This window comes from Oncorhynchus mykiss, chromosome 8, assembly GCF_013265735.2.
Source record: "Oncorhynchus mykiss isolate Arlee chromosome 8, USDA_OmykA_1.1, whole genome shotgun sequence".
NCBI classification, from domain to species: Eukaryota; Metazoa; Chordata; class Actinopteri; order Salmoniformes; family Salmonidae; genus Oncorhynchus; species Oncorhynchus mykiss.
The window spans coordinates 44,348,489-44,370,597 of NC_048572.1; the positions used below are offsets into that span (position 1 = coordinate 44,348,489).

General features: G+C 41.6%; 1 protein-coding gene across 3 annotated transcripts in view; it reads right to left on the minus strand.

Annotated features, from left to right (window-relative positions):
• The window catches only part of efr3a (EFR3 homolog A (S. cerevisiae)), a 251,567-nt gene that overhangs the window by 163,496 nt on the left and 65,962 nt on the right, over window positions 1-22,109 (minus strand). For all 3 annotated transcript variants that reach the window (XM_021612602.2, XM_021612601.2, XM_021612600.2), the window contains one exon: window positions 13,499-13,649. In XM_021612602.2, coding sequence (XP_021468277.1) covers window positions 13,499-13,649 — 151 coding nt within the window. The remainder of the gene's footprint in view (window positions 1-13,498; window positions 13,650-22,109) is intronic.

Sequence of the window (22,109 nt, forward strand, 5' to 3'; positions counted from 1 at the left end):
GGGTAGACGGAGTGGTCTTCTGGTCAGGCTCCGTAGATGGGCACATCGCTCACCAATCCCGAGTATACTACGAGCCAATGTCCAGTCTCTTGACAACAAGGTAGATGAAATTCGAGCAAAGGTTGACTTCCAGAGAGACAGCAGAGATTGTAACATTCTCTGTTTCACGGAAACATTGCTCACTCGGGATACGTTATCAGTCGGTACAGCCACCCGGTTTCTTCACGCAACGAGCCGACAGAAACAAACATCTCTCTGGTAAGAAGGGCGGGGGTGTTTGCCTTATGATTAACGAGTCATGGTGTGATCATAACAACATACAAGAACTCAAGTCCTTTTGTTCACCTGACCTAGAATTCCTTACAATCAAATGCCGACCGTATTATCTACCAAGAGAATTATCTTCGATTACAATCACAGCCTTGTATATCCCCCCCAAGCAGACACCCCGACGGCCCTGAAAGGACTTCATTGGACTATGTAAACCATAGATCCTGAGGCTGCATTTATTGTAGCTGGGAATTGTAACAAAGCTAATCTGAAAACAAGGCTCCCTAAATTTTATCACAATATCGAACGGGCTGGCAGCATTCTGGATCATTGCTACTCTAACTTCCGCGACGCATACAAAGCCCTCCCTCGCCCTCTTTTCAGAAAATCTGACCATAACACCATTTTGTTGCTCCTAGCCTATACACAGAAACTTAAACAGGAAACGCCCGTGCTCAGGTCTGTTCAACGCTAGTCCGACCAATCGGATTCCACGGTTCAAGATTACTTTGATGACGTGGACTGGGATATGTTCCAGATAGCCTCAGACAACAACATTCACGTATAGGCTGATTGTGAGTGAGTTTATTAGCAAGTGCATTGGTGGTGATGTACCCACGGTGACTATTAAAACCTTCCCCACCAGAATCCGTGGATTGATGGCAGCATTCACGCAAAACTGAAAGCGTGAACCACTGCATTTCATCACAGCAAGGCGACTGCAAACATGACCAAATACATACAGTGTAGCTATTCCCTCCGCAAGGTAATCAAACAAGCTAAGCGTCAGTATAGAGACAAAGTAGTCGCAATTCAACGTCTCAGACACGAGACGTATGTGGCAGGGTCTACAGTCAATCACGGAATATAAAAACCAGCCCCGTCGTAGAAACCGACGTCTTGCTCCCAGACAAATTAAACAACTTCTTTGCTCACTTTGAGGACAATACAGTGCAAACTGACACGGCCTGCTACCAAAACCTGCGGGCTCTCCTTCACCGCGGCCAACGTGAGTAAAACATTTAAACGTGTTAACCCTCGCAAGGCTGATGGCCCAGAGAGCATCCCTAGCCATGTTCTCAGAGCATGCGAAGACCAGCTGGCTGGTGTGTTTACGGACATATTCAATCAATCCCTATTCAGTCTGCTGTTCCCACACGCTCCAAGAGGGCCACCATTGTTCCTGTTCCCAAGAAAGCTAAGGTAACTGAGCTTAACAACTATCGCCCTGTAGAACTCACTTCCGTCACCATGAAGTGCTTTCAGAGACTAGTCAAGGATCATATCACCTCCACCCTACCTGGCACCCTAGACTCACTCCAATTTGCTTCCCGCCCCAATAGGTCCACAGATGACACAATCACACTGCCCTAACCCATCTGGACAAGAGGAATACCTATGTAAGAATGCTGTTCATCGACTACAGCTCAGCATTTAACACCATAGTACACTCCAAACTCGTCATTAAGCTCGAGACCCTTGGTCTCGACTCCGCCCTGTGCAACTGGGTCCTGGACTTCCTGACGGGCCTGCCCCCAGTTGGTGAGGGTAGGAAACAACAACATCTCCACCCTACTGATCCTCAACACTGGGGCCCCACAAGGGTGCATTCTCAAACCTCTCCTGTACCCCCTGTTCACCCATGACTGCGTGGCCATGCATGCCTCCAACTCAATCATCAAGTTCGCAGACGACAATACAGTGGTAGGCTTGATCACCAACAACAACGAAACGGCCTACAGGTGAGAGCCCTCATAGTGTGGTGTCAGGAAAATAACCTCACACTCAAAGTCAACAAAACTAAGGAGATGATCTTGGACTTCAGGAAACAGCAGAGGGAGCCCCCTATCCACAGAGGGGATAATAGTGGAGAAGGTGGAAAGTTTTATGTTCCTCGGTGTACACATCACGGACAAACTGAAACTGTCCACCCACACAGACAGCATGGTGAAGAAGGCGCAACAGCGCCTCCACAACCTCAGGAGGCTGAAGAAATTTGGCTCGTCACCGAAAACACTGAAACTTTTACAGATGCACAATCGAGAGCATCCTGTCGGGCCGTATCACCGCCTGGTATGACAACTGCTCCATCCACAACCGCAAGGCTCTCCAGAGGGTAGTGCGGTCTGCACAATGCATCACCGGGGGCAAACTACCTGCCCTCCAGGACACCTAAACCACCCGATGTCACAGGAAGGCCAAAAAGATCATCAAGGACAACAACCACCTGAGCCACTTCCTGTTCACCCCACTATCATCCAGAAGGCGAGGTCAGTACAGGTGCATCAAAGCTGGGAGTGAGAGAATGAAAAACAGCTTATCTCAAGGCCATCAGACTGTTAAACAACGATCACTAACATTGAGTGGCTGCTGCCAACATACTGACTCATCTCTAGCCACTTTAATAATAAAAAATTGGATGTTATAAATGTATCACTAGTCACTTTAAACATTGCCACTTTATTTAATGGTTACCTACCCTACATCACTCATCTCATATGTATATACTGTAGTCTATACCATCTGCTGCATCTTGCCTACGCCGCACGGCCATCGCTCATCCATATATTTATAAGTACATATTTTTATTAATTCCTTTACACTTGTGTGTATAAGGTAGTTGTTGTGAAATTGTTAGATTACTTGTTAGATATTACTGTATAGTCAGAACTAGAAGCACAAGCATTTCACTACACTCACATTAACATCTGCTAACCATGTGTATGTGACGAATAAAATTTGACATCTCCATTCCTCAGTTTGGAAACTTGGGCCAGGAAGTGAAAGACACTGAAAATAGAAGAAGGGCTATTAGTAGCAGCCTAATCAGCCAAAGATGGGAGGAAAGTGTGAACGAGGGCAAACACAGGTACCCCGGGTCACTCCATCGTAACTGTGTTGTATCCATAAGACACGCGGTGTTGGATGACTGCCCTGTGGTTATGAATATAGCATGTACAAGATCGCTTGTGCGACTGACTCAATGACTACATGTGTCTGTGTACCAAGTCGACTGTGGCTCATATATCGAAACGAACAGGGAGGATATAGATCCTTTTCAACTGTCACTTTTTGGAAAATTGTAGCGAGTTTTCACATTAGCTTCATCAACAGTTTCATGTGCTGTGTCGTTAAATAACATAATACAAATATACCGAACATACACCAAACATTCAGATATATCACATATGTATGTATTCTACCATACAATACAAACATCTACATATATATACACAACTTTCACATTTCGTCATCTCTGAGGCGCCTATATTTTTTCGAATGAAACATAAGCCGTTTGATGTTATAGTCTGTCAAATTTTCTGTTTAGGATACTCCTCCCAGGATTTTCATTTAAATCTGGTGATAGGTTATATAATTTGGTCACAAAACCAAGTCTGAGCGAACAAAACAAACATGGATGCTTAGCTAATTTTCTAACTGGCTAAAATGGGGGGGAAACCATGAGAAGTACACAACCAAATTAAAAAGAGACCAGTTCGGTGTTTTAGCCTGTGCCATAAGGGAACATTCCATGAACATGGCTCACACATAAAGGCAGTCTCTAGCCTACCACCCACACCCTCCTTCCTCCCTCTCCTCAGTCAGCCTCTATACCACACATAAGTAATTCATCGGCTTTCACATCTAAACAACCGGCTCTGTTTCCAGGCTCAAATGAACAGGCGGCAGTGCCAAGAAAAAAAACACAGCAACTTCTCAGTCATCTTTAGAATGCTTAAGAGTAAAACATAGCCACAACCTTCGGTCCACGCTGATTAGCAAATACACATTTATTGCAACCCTGACCAAAAATAACAAAATAAATGTAAAATTGGACAAAAACATTGTCTCTAGCGTGGGGGAATTTGAGCAAACAATTGTTTGTAAAACTGTATACAGTGTATCCGTGTAAAACAGAAATAAATGTGACCTCTCCTCTCCACCAAAACAGTATATTGTGTCAGTTTGTGGACGGTAAGTGCAACAGTCCCCCGTTTTGAGATGTCCTTGCTTGGGAACAGAGTGACCTTGCAGAAAAAGTATTTATGCTTTGAGCTATATCGCTTCTTCACACTTTCCTCTCAAGTCTTATCTTCTTCCCTCTTTCTGTGATGCATTCCTTCATTTCAGCCCTCATTTAAAAAAATTAATAATTTTAAGCTGTAATTGTTCAATTCTGAGGACTCCTGTGAGGACAATATGGTGATGACTTGATACTGAGAAAAAAAAAACTCTACACTGGTGTTTCATGTCCTAAATTCTCCTTTCAAAAAGACAGAACTGAACTTAGTCTATTCTCAAGGAGACACATTCTAAATCACAGCTTTGATTCTTATTTTGAGAGACAAACTACAGAAGAAAAGAGAGGATGATAATTTAAATAATAAAATCATTATTCAGGTTCTATCCAGCCAAACATTTATGACCCAATTTACAACACACAGCCAGCCAAGCCTTCTACGGTAAGACAGCTCATTCATCACCAATTGACTGTTACTTTCTCCATCTGTGCACAAGTTCTCTCTCACACACACTAGAGGTCAACAGATTATGATTTTTTAACGCAGACACCGATTATTGGAGGACCAAAAAAAGCTTCCCACAATAAGTTGGGTGAATTTTGGCCCATTCCTCCTGACTGAGTGTGTGTAACTGAGTCAGGTTTATAGGCCTCCTTGCTCGCACACGATTTTTCAGGTCTGCCCACACATTTTCTATAGGATTGAGGTCAGATTTGCTTGGTAGCTAGCAGATTTAGCCTTATGCAGCAGGGCATCAGGGATTTGTGGTGGCCACTAAAATACCTTGACTTTGTGGTCCTTAAGCCATTTTGCCACAACTTTGGAAGAATGCTTGGGGACATTGTCCATTTGGAAGACCCATTTGCGACCAATCTAACTTCCTGACTTATTTCTTGAGAAGCTGCTTCAATATATCCACATAAATGTCCTTTCTCATGACACCTTCTATTTTGTGAAGTGCACCAGTCCCTCCTGCAGTAAATCACCCCCACAACATGATGCTGCCCCACCCCCGTGCTTCACGGTTGGGATGGTGTTCTTCGGCTTGTAAGTCACCCCCTTTTTCCTCCAAACATAACAATGGTCATAATGGCCAAACAGTTCATTTTTGTTTCATCAGACCAGAGGACAATTCTTCAAAAAGTATGATCTTTGTCCACATGTGCAGTTGCAAACCGTAGTCTGGCTTTTTTTATGGCGGTTTTGGAGCAGTGGCTTCTTCCTTGCTAAGCGGCCTTTCAGATTATGTCGATATAGGACTCATTTTACTGGGGATATAGATACTTTTGTACCCGTTTCCTCCAGCATCTTCACAAGGTCCTTTGCTGTTCTGGGATTGAGTTGCACTTTTTGCACGTTCATCTCTAGGAGACAGGATGCATCTCCTTCCTGAGTAGTATGACGGCTGCGTGGTCCCATGGTGTTTATACTTGGGTACTAATTGTTTGTACAGATGAATGTGGTATCTTCAGGCATTTGGAAATTGGCTGATTTCTTTTGATTTTCCCATGATGTCAAGCAAAGAGGCACTGAGTTTGAAGGTAGGCCTTGAAGTACATCCACAGGTACACCTCCAATTGACTCAAATTATGTCGATTAGCCTATCAGAAGCTTCCAAAGCCATGACATTATTTTCTGGAATTTTCCAAGCTGTTTAAAGGCACAGTCAACTTAGTGTATGTAAACTTCCGACCCACTGGTGATATTACAAGTGAATTACAAGTGAAATAATATGTCTGTAAACAATTGTTGGAAAAAATCACTTAGGACATCTACTTTGTGCATGACACAACAGACTTGCCAAAACTATAGCATTCCATTTACACATATGGTAAATGTCATTAACAAGATGTAATTAGAAAGAACACATAAAGGGCCTTTATACTTGGAGTTTTTTTTAGGTACAAATGTCTTATTTTTTTAAAACTCTGATATGAGAAGAACAAATGTTTGAAGCAGAGCATCAGTATCAAATCAACATATTATCCATAATAAAAACTAAAAAGCTACGATAGGAAACAGTGGGTGAGCACAAATCTTCTGGAGACCTTCAAACGTTCAGGAAATAATTTCCTAGACAGATTTGCCTGGTAGCTAGCAGATTTAGCCTTACGCAGCAGGGCAAACAGTTCCTCTGGCAATCATTGAAACCTTCCTGGTAACGTGGTCACTCAGCATGTCTGTACTGAGGGAGGCTGTACTGGGTTTTGTTCTTGGCAACGAGACTAAATATTGGTTCGCAGTCTTAATTACTGTGGAATATGACCAATATCCCAAACATCACAGTCGAAAGGTGGGAGTAGACCAGGCTGCCCCCCCCCCCCCCCATTTCATTGTGCCGATTTCTCTCTAGGCCTGATCTGTGCGCATGTTGACCAGACTCTGCCCTACTGTATTTCTTTGCAGTGCATAAAAAATTTCAGATTTTCGAAATTGATAAAATCTCAAATCTAGTCCAAATGCCTTTTAGAAGCATTGCCTCTATAGCTGATACCAGACACTCATTCATTCTTCATCGCACAGTCTTCTAAACTCCCGACTTCATTTTCTTGAAGCTAGGGGGCACTATTTTAATTTTTTTGAAAAATAACGTGCCCAAAGTAAACGGCCTATTTCCCAGGACCAGATGCTAGAATATGCATATAATTGACAGCTTAGGATAGACAACACTCTAAATTTTCCAAATTTTTAAAAATATTGTCTGTGAGTATAACAGAACTGATATTGCAGGCAAAAGCATAAGAGAAATCCAATCAGGAAGTGACTCATGTTTTGAAACAGTTGTGTTCCTATGCACCCCTATTGTCCATTGAAAGGGATATCAACCAGATTCCTTTTTCTACGTATTCCCTAAGGTGTCTACAGCATTTTGACGTAGTTTCACGCCTTTATGTTGAAGAATGAGCGTAAACGACTACATTGCGTAAGTGGCCAGCTGAGGGCTCTCAGAGTGATTCTTGCGTAAAAGACAGAGGTAGTCATTTTTTCTCTCGCTCCTACTGAAAAGCCAATTGTCCCAGTTGATATATTATCAAATAGATATTTGAAAAACACCTTGAGGATTGATTATAAAAAACGTTTGCCATGTTTCTGTCGATATTATGGATATAATTTGGAATTTTGGTCAGCGTTGTCGTGACCGCTATTTCCGGTGGATTTCTCAACATAACGTGGCCAACAAACGGAGGTATTTTGGGTATAAAAATAATATTTATGGAACAAAAGGAACATTTGCTGTCTAACTGGGAGTCTCGTGAGTGAAAACATCCGAAGCTCAAAGGTAAACTATTAATTTGATTGCTTTTCAGATTTTCGTGACCAAGCTTCCTGCTGCTAGCTGGACATAATGCTATGCTAGGCTATCGATAAACTTACACAAACGCTTGTCTTTGGCTGTAAAGAATCATTTCAAAATCTGAGATGACAGGGTGATTAACAAAAGGTTAAGCTGTGTTTCACTATATTTCACTTGTGATTTCATGAATATGAATATTTTCTAGTAATATTTTTTGACCGTTGCGCTATGCTAATTAGTGTAGTTGATGACAATTCTCCCGGATCCGAGATGGGTAGTTCAAAGAGGTTGTTTAACGACAAGATGTTTATATTTGATTATACTTTTGTAATGCTTTTTGTGACGTGGATTAAAATTACAGTTACAGTCTATCAGGTTGCGTGATCCTTGTAATGTTACGTGGAAAATACAACTACTGGGAATTAAATGCATATCACACTCGCACAAATGCGAACAGTTATTTTTTGTATTTGCATTTAATTTCTTTCACTAGCAAATGTGAGTGAACAGCTGGCACTTCAGAGCCCACTGAATGTCCATCTTATGTTCTCTAAAGTTAGCTTGAAACAATTAGTGTTTACCTTTCCACAACACACAGAGTCAAAGGGATTTGTCCATGTGTTTATGTACAGCTGACAGTCGGGAATCTCAGCATTACAACAAACAGGAAGAGGGGCAGACACGAGGCAGCTACGTCGAATAATGATACATCATTCTTCATGTCCGTTGACACAAACTCTGTACACATCTGTGTGGCAGTTCGAGAATCAGGATGTTAGATTTACTCAGTGGATGAATTTTTTATTCAAATGTAAAAAAAAAAAAGAAACAATAATTATCAGGACCTATTCATTTCTGCGTACCATTAACTCCAATCTCGTACCAGCGTACATGGACAGAGAATTGCGTAGTTGTCACACAAAATGTGTTGTCATGACGTTGCCCTCTTTGAGAACAGCAAGACCCATCCCCCTCTCCCTGACCCCCCCTTTCCTCCTTCAACTAGGCTGCTGTGGTCAGAAGGAGGTCGTAAATTCCTGAGGATCTCCTCATGGCCATAGAGACAGAGTGAATTTTCATAGAGAACAAAGGAATTTCTTCCACCTCACAGAACTTGAGGTCCCGAACAACGTTTACGTTCCGGAGAAGGTATAAAAGATCGGTGAAGAATCCAGCTACGAACTGGTCCGTTTGTTACAACTTGGGGAAGCTCATGGGAGACGGTGCGGCCACATTACCATAACGCTGTTTATATAATAGCCTCAGATATGAGGTTTACATTTAATTGTTGTATAAGATGAATGAGTGAGTATGATACTGTTTGTAAAATTGTGTCATGTGATTTTGGACTGTTTAATGAAGGTAACTCCAATTCCCTTTTGAGTTGAACAAAATCAGAGGACCGCCCATGAGCCCAATCAGGCATCCTGGGACCCTTTTCTGCAATTCCAAATAAAACCCAACTTTGAGAAATTCTCAGTAAAGCATGTTTCTCTCAATCACGGGAGGACAAAGGTTGCAGACCATTGCTGAATATTTTAACCATACCACGTGGTTAAACTCTTAGACTATCGATACCGACAGAATAAGAACAAGTCTTTGATATTAATTACTAGTCTGCTGCTAGGAATTCGGTATCATTGAAAGCGAATAACAACCGCTGAAACATTCATTCTACAACAAAAGGAATGAATGTCGCTCTGAACAAGCCATTCTAACCACGAGAGAGAGAGAGAGAGAGAGAGAGAGAGAGAGAGGACGAAAACTCTCCAACAGAAACTAACTTTTCAACAAAGATCAAAACGACACACTGAGCGTAAATATATATATATATATATATATATATATATATATATATATATATATATATATATATATATATATATATATGATTGCAATTGTTCCCAAATGAGTGAGTGTTCATGTGTAAAGGATTAGCATTTCAATTGTTATAATTCTTAACTCTGTAGTGACTTCTTAGTCGACCCCGACTTCCCTCGTCTAACAAGCCGCCATTCCGGTTTAGCCCACTAGGGCACATTCTCCTATCATTTCTTGTAACCATATTTACTTTGTTTGTTTATGCATTTCTGCGAATTACTTAGTTAGTAATAAATAAATGATTTAAGACAATTGATGTATGGATGACTCATAATAAGGACTGGGTTCGTGCAGATAACCAACAATTTACGACTGGAATGAGAGTAACGTGAGGTAAAGTAAATCATTCATTAGTATGAAGACTAATTGATCAGATATAAAATATTTGAAAGGTTATATTGGGAAATTATTACTTTGTAATCTGAATATTTTCCTTGGTGCTCCGACTTCCTAGTTAATTACAGTTACATGATTAATCAGTTTGATCACGTAATACTAATTACAGAGAATCTTTGATAAAAACTAAGTCTTCAATTTAATGATAGTAAAGACACGACAGTGTGCGCGTTGGCAGGCCTGCTTGTTGCACCGGTATCGCTTGCCGTGCAGAAGCAGAGGGAACAGGCTATGGGTGGCTCGAGTCTTTAATGACTTTTCCGGACTTCCTTTCACACCGCCTGATAAAGAGGTCCTGGATAGCAGGGAGCTCAGCCCCAGTGACGTACTAAAGTTTTTAAGAACTTCAAATTCTTTAAAATCTTTCTAAAACTATAACTATATAAAAATGTTTCCATAAAATGACTCACCATTATAGATGGAGACACCAAACCAACTGTCACATGTTCAGGATATCCCATCAATCATTTAATCAATCAACCAGTCCAATCATTCCATCTATCTATTCTATGCCATTTAAGATACATGACCAACTTTCAAACATTCAGGATATCCGAACTTCACATTGTTTAAAACAGTAATGAAATAATACATTTAAATGACCATAAATGAGGGGGGGATGAATTGCATGAGTGAGGTACATTTCATTCGAACACAGTCTTTCAACCACGGTCCTAAACACTTACATTGAATCCCAATGAAATGACAAATCTTTCAAATTCAATCCATATGGCAGTTTATTTTGCATTCCTTCTAACAGTGGCTTCAGAAAGTACTCACACCTTTGGACTTTTTCCACATGTTTTACAGCCTGAATTTAAAATTGATTATATTAAGTTTGTGTCACTGGCATATATATGTGGGCAACTATAAATACCTAGGTGTCTGACTAGACTGTAAACTCTCCTCCCAGACTCACATTAAGCATCTCCAATCCAAAGTTAAATCTAGAATAGGCTTCCTATTTCGCAACAAAGCATCCTTCACTCATGCTGCCAAACATACCCTCGTAAAACTGACTATCCTGCCAATCCTAGACTTTGGCGATGTAATTTACAAAATAACCTCCAACACTCTACTCAGCAAATAAGATGCAGTCTATCACAGTGCCATCCGTTTTGTCACCAACTACCCACCACTGCAACCAGTAAGCTCTCATTGGCTGGTCCTCGCTACAAATTCGTCGCCAAACCCACAGGCTCTAGGTCATCTATAAGTCTTTGCTAGGTAAAGCTCCGCCTTATCTCAGCTCACTGGTCACCATAGCAACACCAACCCGTAGCATGCACTCCAGCAGGAATATTTCACTGGTTATCCCCAAAGTCAACACCTCCCTTGGCCGCCTTTCCTTCCAGTTCTCTGCTGCCAATGAGTGGAACAAATTGCAAAAATCACTGAAGTAGGAGACATATCTCCCTCAGTAACTTCAAGCAGCGGCTGTCAGAGCAGCTTACCGATCGCTGCAGCTGTACACAGCCCATCTGTAAAAAGCACATCCAACCAAATACCTACCTACCTCATCCCCATATTTTAATTATTTTCTGCTCTTTTGCACACCAGTATTTCTACTTCCACATCCTCATCTGCACATCTGTCACTCCAGTGTTAATTGCTAAATTGTAATTACTTCGCCACTATGGCCTATTTATTGCTTTACCTCCTTACGTCATTTGCACACACTGTATACATATTTTCTATTGTGTTATTGACTGTACGTTTGTTTATCCCATGTGTAACTCTGTGGTGTTGTTTATGTTGCACTGCTTTGCTTTATTTTGGCCAGGTCGCAGTTGTAAATGAGAACTTGTTCTCAACTGGCCTACATGGTTAAATAAAGGTGAAATAAAAAAATAAATAAACCCAATCACCCAAAAAGTGGAATTATGTTTTAGGAATTTTTACAAATGAATAAAAAATGAAAAGCTGACATGTCAAATAAGTATTAAACCACTTTGTTATGGAAAATATATGGCAAGACCTGAAAACGGCTGCCTAGAGAATAATGTGCAAATATTGTAAAATCCAGGTGTGCAAAGCTCTAGAGACTTACCCAGAAAGACTCACAGCTTCTTTACCTCCCTTTTCTCCCATTTTCCCGGTATCCAATTGGTAGTTACAGTCTTGTCTCATCGCTGCAACTCCCGTACGGACATGGGAGGGGCGAAGGTTGAGAGCTGTGCGTACTCCGAAACACAATCCGACCAAGCGGCACTGCTTCTTGACACAATACACACTCAACTCGGAAGCCAGCCACACATTGGTGTCAACGTGTACTTTGTCAGTGTGTACTGCGCCCGGCCCGCCACAGGAGTCGCTAATGCGCGTTAGAAGAAGGACATTCCTGCCGGCCAAACCCTCCCCTAACCCAGATGATGCTGGGCCAAATGTGTGCCGCCCCATGGGCCTGCGAGACAGCCTGTACTCGAAACAAGAATCTCTAGTGGCACAGCTAGCACAGCGATGCAAGTGCCTTAGACCACTGCGCCACTCGGGAGGCCCTCAAAGTGGATTTAACATGTATTGACTCAGGGGTGTGGATACTTATCTAATCAAGATATTACAGTTGTTGTCGCTTTTTTTTTCTCAATCTCAATGCCCCATAATGACAAAGCGAAAACAAGTTTAGACATTTTTAAAAACAGAAATAACTTATTTACATAAGTATTCAGACCCTTTGTCATGAGACTCGAAATTGAGCTCAGGTGCATCTTGTTGCCATTGATCATCCTTGAGATGCTTCTACAACTTCACTGGAGTCCACCTGTGGTAAAAATCTCTTTATTGGACATGATTTGGAAAGATTTACACCTGTCTATATAAAAGTCCCAGAGTTGACAGTGCAAGTCAGAGCAAAAACCAAGCCATGAGGAACTGTCCGTAGAGCTCAGAGACAGGATTGTGTCGAGGCACAGATCTGGGGAAAAAAATGTCTGCATCATTGAAGGTCCCCAAGAACACAGAGGCCTCCATTATTCTTAAAAAGAAGTTTGGAATCCACCAAGATGGTTCCTTCACCTTCCAACAAGACAACGACCCTAAGCACACAGCCAAGACAACGCAGGAATGGCTTCGGGACAAGTCTCTGAATGTTCGAGTGGCTCATCCAGAGCCGGACTAGAACCCGATTGAACATCTGGAGAGACCTGAAAATAGCAGTGCAGCGACGCTCTCTATCCAACCTGACAGAGCTTGAGAGGCTCTGCAGAGAAGAATGGGAGAAACTCCCCAAATACAGGTGTACCAAGCATGTAGCGTCATACCCAAGAAGACTTGAGGATGTAATCGCTGCCAAAGGTGTTTCAACAAAGTACCTGAGTAAAGGGTCTAAATATTTTAAGTAAATGTGATATTTCAAAAAACTGCTTTTGCTTTGTTATTATGGGGTATTGTGTGTAGATTGATGAGGATTTTTTTTAATCCATTTTAGAATAAGGCTGTAATGTAACAACATGTGGAAAAAGTCAAAAGATGTGAATACTTTCTGAAGGCACTGTATTTTTATAATCGACTTCCAGTCATGTGTGCATACATTTCCGTATGGGTGGTCAACAGCAGTAATCGAACCCACAATCCTTACGTGGCAAGTGCCATGGTCGAGCAGCTGAGCCACAAAGGACCATGGGGTGTTACTTACCGAGTTGGTCCCCAGGACCTGCAGGTCTGGCTCCCGGGACTCCAGCAGCTTGGCCACCATGTGGAGGAAGCTCTCCACAAAGGGCTTGATGCTCTGGGAGTGACAGGCCATCAGGAGCTGGTCCAGAGCCTCCATGGCGATGACTACGTACCTGCATGGGTCAAGAGAATGTTAATTATTTTCAGTATATTTATAAAATATAAAATGGTTCAGGTAGCAGAGTAGCCATTCTGGTTGCCTAACGACTCAAACTGAATTCTTCCACTGCTGTTTGTTGCTACATAATTCAGTCTGAGACTGCCATCGTTGAAGTAGTCTGTGGTGACGTCAAAATGAGAGGTGTTGTACAAAATTAAGTTATCGGCAATTGGAAAATCTCGAACCAATCAGAGAATCAAAGCCAATGACACATTTTCTAAATGCCGCATGACCCAAATGTGTTCCATCTCTGGTCCAACCCATCAGTATTTCAGGGACCAATCAGAATGGTCAAAATGTGTGTGTTCTATAAATAGTTGGGGAAGTACTCAGATTCAGACTCATTGCGGAGAAGAAACTAACATCCGTGGGCATGGCGTTTCGTTTGGCCGGAGCAAGGAGTTTGGGTAGCCAGGCAGCCATTCTCAAAGACTGGCATTGGATGTATTATGTGTTGAGGGTTCAGGGCAATGACAAGCAGGCAGCGGGGTTAGTTTTCATGTCACAGCCATTACAGGCAGACCATAACATACAGTGCCTAGTCTAAACACCCGTGGCACAGTTTTTTTAGTGCAGATCTAGACAACCTACTCCACATTTCTTGGGATTTCACCATGAGGCCAACGGTGAATAAAATGGTTAGAGTTTAATGGTTGTGATAGGAGGAAACTGAGGATGGATCAACAACATTGTAGTTACTCCACAATACTAACCTAATTTAAAAGAGTTAAAAAATAGTAGCCAGTACAGAATAAAAATATTCCAAAACATGCATTCCGTTTACAACAAGGCAATAAAGTAATTCTGCCAAAAATGTGGCAAAGCAATACATTTTTGTCCTGGGGAAAATCCAATAAACACATTACGGAGTACAACCCTCCATATTTCCAAGCATAGTGGTGGCTGCATCATGTTATGGGTATGCTAGTAATCGATAAGGACTGGGGAGTTTTTCATGATAAAAAAAATGTAGTTGAGCTAAGCACAGGCAAAATCCTAGAGGAAAACCTGGTTCAGTCTGCTTTCCACCAGACACTGGGAGATAACCTTTCAGCAGGACAATATTCTAAAACACAAGGACAAATCTACACTGGAGTTACTTACCAAGAAGACAGTGAATGTTTGAGTGGCCGAGTTAGATTTTCTAGACTATGGTAAGACCTGAAAATGGTTGTCCAGCACTGATAAACATCCAATTTGACATTGATAAATATTGAAAATAATAAATGTTACACAATCCAGGTGTGGAAAAGTCTTTGAGACTTAAAGTCTCACAGCTATAATCACTGCCAAATGTGCTTCTACAAAGTATTGAAACAGGGGAGTGTATACTTATGTAAATGAAATATTTAATCTTTAATAGATTTGCACAAGTTTCTAAAAAAATATGTTTTCACTGGCTGCCAAAGGTACTTCCACCAAGGAATACGTCTGGGGTGTAAAGACATACATCTTCATTTTGAATTAATTAGGATCTAGGATAGATATAGATATATATATGACACACACATTCAAAAGTTTAGCATCACTTAGAAATGTCCTTGTTTTTTAAAGAAAATCTCTTATTTTTTTACTCCCTTCACAGAACAGCACAAATTGGCGCTACCCAGAATAGAAAGAGGTGTGGGTGGCCCCGGTGCACAACTGAGCAAGAGGACAAGTACATTAGTGTGTCTAGTCCTCAACTGGCAGCTTCATTAAATAGTACCCACAAAACACCCGCCTCAACATCAACAGTGAAGAGGCGAATCCGGGATGCTGGCCTTCTAGGCAGAGTTGCAAAGAAAAAGCCATATCTCAAACTAGCCAATAAAAACAAACAATTAAGATGGGCAAAAGAACACAGACACTGGACAGAGGAACTCTGCCTAGAAGGCCAGCCTCTTCACTGTTTAAGTTGAGACTAGTGTTTTGCTGGTACTATTTGCCTTGATAGCTTTGCACACTGTTGCATTCTCTCAGCCAGCTTCTGGAATGCTTTTCCAACAGTCTTCAAGAGGTTCCCACATTTGTTGAGCACTTGTTGGCTGCTATTCCTTCACTCTGCAGTCCGACTCATCCCCAAACCATCTCAATTGGGTTGAGCTCAGTGAATGTGGAGGCCAGGTCATCTGATGCAGCACTCCATCACTCCTTGAAAAAAATAGCCCTTACACAGCCTGGAGGTGTGTTGGGTCATTGTTCTGTTGAAAAATAATTATAGGACAAAGTGCAAACCAGATGGAACGGTGTATCGCTACAGAATGCTGTGGTAGCCATTCTGGTGAAGTGTGCCTTGAATTCTGAATAAATCAAACAGTGTCATCAGCAAAGCCCCCCCCAACACCATCACACCTCCTCCTCCATGCTTTACGGTGGGAAAAACACAAGTTGATCATAATTTCACAAAGAAAAGAAAATCCACATATTAACTTTTAAGGCGGCACACCTGTTAATTGAAATGCAGTCATGCAACTGGTTGAGAGAAAGCTGTTATCAAGGCAAAGGGTGGCCATTTGAAGAATCTCAAAAAATATATATATTTTGATTTGTTTAACAATTTTCTGGTTACTACACGATTCCATGTGTTATTTCATAGTTTTGATGTCTTCAATATTATTCTACAATGTAGAAAATAGTAAAAAATAAAGAAAACCCCTTGAATGAGAAGGTGTTCTAAAACATTTGACCGGTAGTAAGTAAGAAAGTATACCTAAACTCAGCAAAAAAAAGAGACATCCCTTTTTCAGGACCCTGTCTTTCAAAGATAATTCATAAAAATCCAAATAACTTCAAAGATCTTCATTGTAAAGAGTCTAAACACCGTTTCCCCATGCTTGTTCAATCAACCATAAACAGTTAATGAACATGCACCTGTGGAACGGTCGTTAAGACACTAACAGCTTTACACAGGGTAGGTATTAAGTTCAGAGTTATGAAAACTTGACTCTGAAAACCACAAAAATAAATATGCCCAGGGTCTCTGCTCATCTGCATGAACGTGCCTCAGGCATGCTGCAAGGAGGCATGAGGACTGCAGATGTGGCCAGGGCAAAAAATTGCAATGCCGTTACTGAGACGCCTAAGACAGTGCTACAGGGAGACAGGACGGACAGATGATCGTGTAACAACACCTGCACAGGATCGGAACATCCGAACTTCACACATGCAGCACAGGTACATGATAGCAACAACAACTGCCCAAGTTACACCAAAAACACACAATCCCTCCATCAGTGCAGACAGGACTGGCAAAAAGTGCTCTTCACTGATGAGTCGCGGTGTTGTCTCACCAGGGGTGATGGGTCGGGATTTGTGTTTATCGTCTCAGGAATGAGCGTTACACCGAGGCCTGTATTCTGGAGCAGGATTGATTTGGAGGTGGAGGGTCCGTCATGGTCTGTGGCGGTGTGTTACCGCATCATCGGTCTGAGCTTGTTGTCATTGCAGGCAATCTCAACGCTGTGCGTTACAGGGAAGACATCCTCCTCCCTTATGTGGTACCCTTCCTGCAGGCTCATCCTGACATGACCCTCCAGCATGACAATGTCACCAGCCATACTGCTCGTTCTGTGCGTGATTTCCTGCAAGACAGGAATGTCATTGTTCTGCCATGGCCAGCAAAGAGCCCAGAACTCAATCCCATTGAGCACGTCTGGGACCTGTTGGATCGGAAGGTGAGGGCTAGGGCCAAACCCACCAGAAATGTCCGGGAACTTGCAGGTTTTTTAATTAATGTATTTATTTCACCTTTATTTAACTTCTTCGATATAGGGGGCGCTCTTTAAATTTTGGGATGAAAAACGTTCCCGTTTTAAACAAGATATTTTGTCGCGAAAAGATGCTCGACTATGCATACAATTGACAGCTTTGGAAAGAAAACACTGACGTTTCCAAAACTGCAAAGATATTGTCTGTGAGTGCCACAGAACTGATGTTACAGAAAAAACCCAGATAAAAATACAATCAGGAAGTGCCGCATTTTTTTAAACTGCCTCATGGCAATGACTCCTTATATGGCTGTGGAGGAGCTAGGAGTCAGCTTACCTTTTCCACGTTTTCCCCAAGGTGTCTGCAGCATTGTGACGTACTTGTAGGCATATCATTGGAAGATTGACCATAAGAGACTACATTTAATAGGTGGTCGCTTTGGTGTCCTCCGTCGCAATTATTGTGTAATCTCCAGCTGCAGTATTTTTCAGTTTGGCTCTGATGAGAAACCGACTGCCAGGAATGATTTTTCATCGAATAGAATTGTGAAAAACACCTTGAGGATTGATTCTAAACAACGTTTCCATGTTTGTCGATATTATGGAGCTAATTTGGAAAAAAGTTTGGCGTTGTAAGTGACTGCATTTTCGTTTTTTTTTTTCTTAGCCAAACGTGATGAAAAAAACGGAGCGATTTCTCTTACACAAAGAATCTTTTTGGAAAAAATGAACATTTGCTATCTAACAGAGTCTTCTCATTGAAAACATCCAAAGTTCTTTGAAGGTAAATTATTTTATTTGAATGCTTTTCTTGTTTTTGTGAAAATGTTGCCTGATGAATGCTAGGCTTAATGCTATGCTAGGCTATCAATACTCTTACACAAATGCTTGTGTAGCTTTGGTTAAAGCATATTTTGAAACTCTGAGATGGCAGTGTTGTTAACAAAAGGCTAAGCTTGTATTTCAATATATTTATTTCATTTGCGATTTTCATGAATAGGAAACGTTGCGTTATGGTAATGAGCTTGAGGCTATGATTACGCTCCCAGATACGGGATTGCTCGACGCTAGAGGTTAACCAGGTAGGCAAGTTGAGAACAAGTTCTCATTTACAATTGCGACCTGGCCAAGATAAAGCAAAGCAGTTCGACACATACAACGACAGAGTTACACATGGAGTAAAACAAACATACAGTCAATAATACAGTCAATGATACAGTATAAACAAGTCTATATACACGATGTGAGCAAATGAGGTGAGATAAGGGAGGTAAAGGCAAAAAAAGGCCATGGTGGCAAAGTAAATACAATATAGCAAGTAAAACACTGGAATGGTAGATTTGCAATGGAAGAATGTGCAAAGTAGAAATAAAAATAATGGGGTGCAAAGGAGCAAAATGAATGAATAATGAAATACAGTAGGGAAAGAGGTAGTTGTTTGGGCTAAATTATAGGTGGGCTATGTACAGGTGCAGTAATCTGTGAGCTGCTCTGACAGTTGGTGCTTAAAGCTAGTGAGGGAGATAAGTGTTTCCAGTTTCAGAGATTTTTGTAGTTTGTTCCAGTCATTGGCAGCAGAGAACTGGAAGGAGAGGCGGCCAAAGAAATAATTGGTTTTGGGGGTGACTAGAGAGATATACCTGCTGGAGCGTGTGCTACAGGTGGGAGATGCTATGGTGACCAGCGAGCTGAGATAAGGGGGGACTTTATCTAGCAGGGTCTTGTAGATGACATGGAGCCAGTGGGTTTGGCGACGAGTATGAAGCGAGGGCCAGACAACGAGAGCGTACAGGTCGCAATGGTGGGTAGTATATGAGGCTTTGGTGACAAAACGGATTGCACTGTGTTAGACTGCATCCAATTTGTTGAGTAGGGTATTGGAGGCTATTTTGTAAATGACATTGCCAAAGTCGAGTATTAGTAGGATGGTCAGTTTTACAAGGGTATGTTAGGCAGCATGAGTGAAGGATGCTTTGTTGCAAAACAGGAAGCCAATTCTAGATTTAACTTTGGATTGGAGATGTTTGATATGGGTCTGGAAGGAGAGTTTACAGTCTAACCAGACACCTAAGTATTTGTAGTTGTCCACGTATTCTAAGTCAGAGCTGTCCAGAGTAGTGATGTTGGACAGGCAGGCAGGTGCAGGTAGCGATCGGTTGAAGAGCATGCATTTAGTTTTACTTGTATTTAAGAGCAATTGGAGGCCACGGAAGGAGAGTTGTTTGGCATTGAAGCTTGCCTGGAGGGTTGTTAACACAGTGTCCAAAGAAGGGCCAGAAGTATACAGAATGGTGTCGTCTGCGTAGAGGTGGATCAGAGACTCACCAGCAGCAAGAGCGACCTCATTGATGTATACAGAGAAGAGAGTCGGTCCAAGAATTGAACCCTGTGGCACCCCCATAGAGACTGCCAGAGGTCCGGACAACAGACCCTCCGATTTGACACACTGAACTCTATCAGAGAAGTAGTTGGTGAACCAGGCGAGGCAATCATTTGAGAAACCAAGGCTGTCGAGTCTGCCAATGAGGATGTGGTGATTGACAGAGTCGACAGCCTTGGCCAGATCAATGAATACGGCTGCACAGTAATGTTTCTTATCGATGGTGCCTTGGTGGAAGAGTGGGGTAACATTTTACAGCAAGAACTGGCTAATCTGGTGCAGTCTTTGAGGAGGAGATGCACTGCAGTACTTAATGCAGCTGGTGGCCACACCAGATAATGACTGTTACTTTTGATTTTGACCCCCCCCTTTGTTCAGGGACATATTATTCAATTTCTGTTAGTCACATATGTGGAACTTGTTCAGTTCACACACACACGTATTCAGGCCCGTATAACTTGTTCACACACACGTATTCAGGCCCCTTGAATTACATTACAGCCTTATGAAATTTATGAAATTAATTGTTTCCTCAATCTACACACAATATCCCATAATGACCATGCGAAAAAAGGTTTAGATATTTTTGCAAATGTATTTTTTAAAAATAGAACAGAAATAACTTATTTACATAAGTACTCAGATCATCTTTCATGATCATGTGTAAGCATACAGTAGTTCACTTTCATAGCAACCACGTTGTATTCCTTCTCGCATGTATGCATTCACCTCCTCTCACCTTTTCCCTTCTTTTGTGGACTTCAATGCACAACAAATCAGCTGTGTGTGACCAGGCGATAAAAACTTCCCAAACCATATATCCGCTACAGACATCGTTGTCACCATATATCACTTGTTTCAAGAATCTAGGCTGGCTCACTAGCTAATGCTACTTGTATGACTATATTATTTGTATCTCTGAGCCATTTTTATTGCTAGTTATAGCCTAATGTTAGCTAGCTAACATTGAACCTGGTTGGTTAGCTACCTGCAGATTCATGAAGGGTAATAACATCATGAGTTTGGATTATGGTTCATTGTTTAGCTAACTACCTACATGTCTAGACAAAAGACCACTATGCAAGTAACCATGTCAATAGAATGTTCATGATGTCACTGCTAACTGTCGATAGACAGTAAATTCCAATAACTAAAAGAATAACTGACAAATTTACGAACGCTCAAAACCTGTTGAATATGGCCAGTGTCCGTAAATGTTGGCAAAAAAGTGTAATTAAATTGTTGCAGTCACCAACACTCGGAATAATATATAGTGCCTTGTGAAAGTATTCGGCCCCCTTGAACTTTGCGACCTTTTGCCACATTTCAGTCTTCAAACATAAAGATATAAAACTGTATTTTTTTGTGAAGAATCAACAACAAGTGGGACACAATCATGAAGTGGAACGACATTTATTGGATATTTCAAACTTTTTTAACAAATCAAAAACTGAAAAATTGGGCGTGCAAAATTATTCAGCCCCCTTAAGTAAATACTTTTAGCGCCACCTTTTGCTGCGATTACAGCTGTAAGTCGCTTGGGGTATGTCTCTATCAGTTTTGCACATCAAGAGACTGAAATTTTTTCACATTCCTCCTTGCAAAACAGCTCGAGCTCAGTGAGGTTGGATGGAGAGCATTTGTGAACAGCAGTTTTCAGTTCTTTCCACAGATTCTCGATTGGATTCAGGTCTGGACTTTGACTTGGCCATTCTAACACCTGGATATGTTTATTTTTGAACCATTCCATTGTAGATTTTGCTTTATGTTTTGGATCATTGTCTTGTTGGAAGACAAATCTCCGCCCCAGTCTCAGGTCTTTTGCAGACTCCATCAGGTTCTTCCAGAATGGTCCTGTATTTGGCTCCATCCATCTTCCCATCAATTTTAACCATCTTCCCTGTCCCTGCTGAAGAAAAGCAGGCCCAAACCATGATGCTGCCACCACCATGTTTGACAGTGGGGATGGTGTGTTCAGCTGTGTTGCTTTTACGCCAAACATAACGTCTTGCATTGTTGCCAAAAAGTTCAATTTTGGTTTCATCTGACCAGAGCACCTTCTTCCACATGTTTGGTGTGTCTCCCAGGTGGCTTGTGGCAAACTTTAAACAACACTTTTTATGGATATCTTTAAGAAATGGCTTTCTTGCCACTCTTCCATAAATGCCAGATTTGTGAAATATACGACTGATTGTTGTCCTATGGACAGAGTCTCCCACCTCAGCTGTAGATCTCTGCAGTTCATCCAAAGTGATCATGGGGGACGGCCAGGTCTTGGTAGATTTGCAGTGGTCTGATACTCCTTCCATTTCAATATTGCACAGTGCTCCTTGGGATGTTTAAA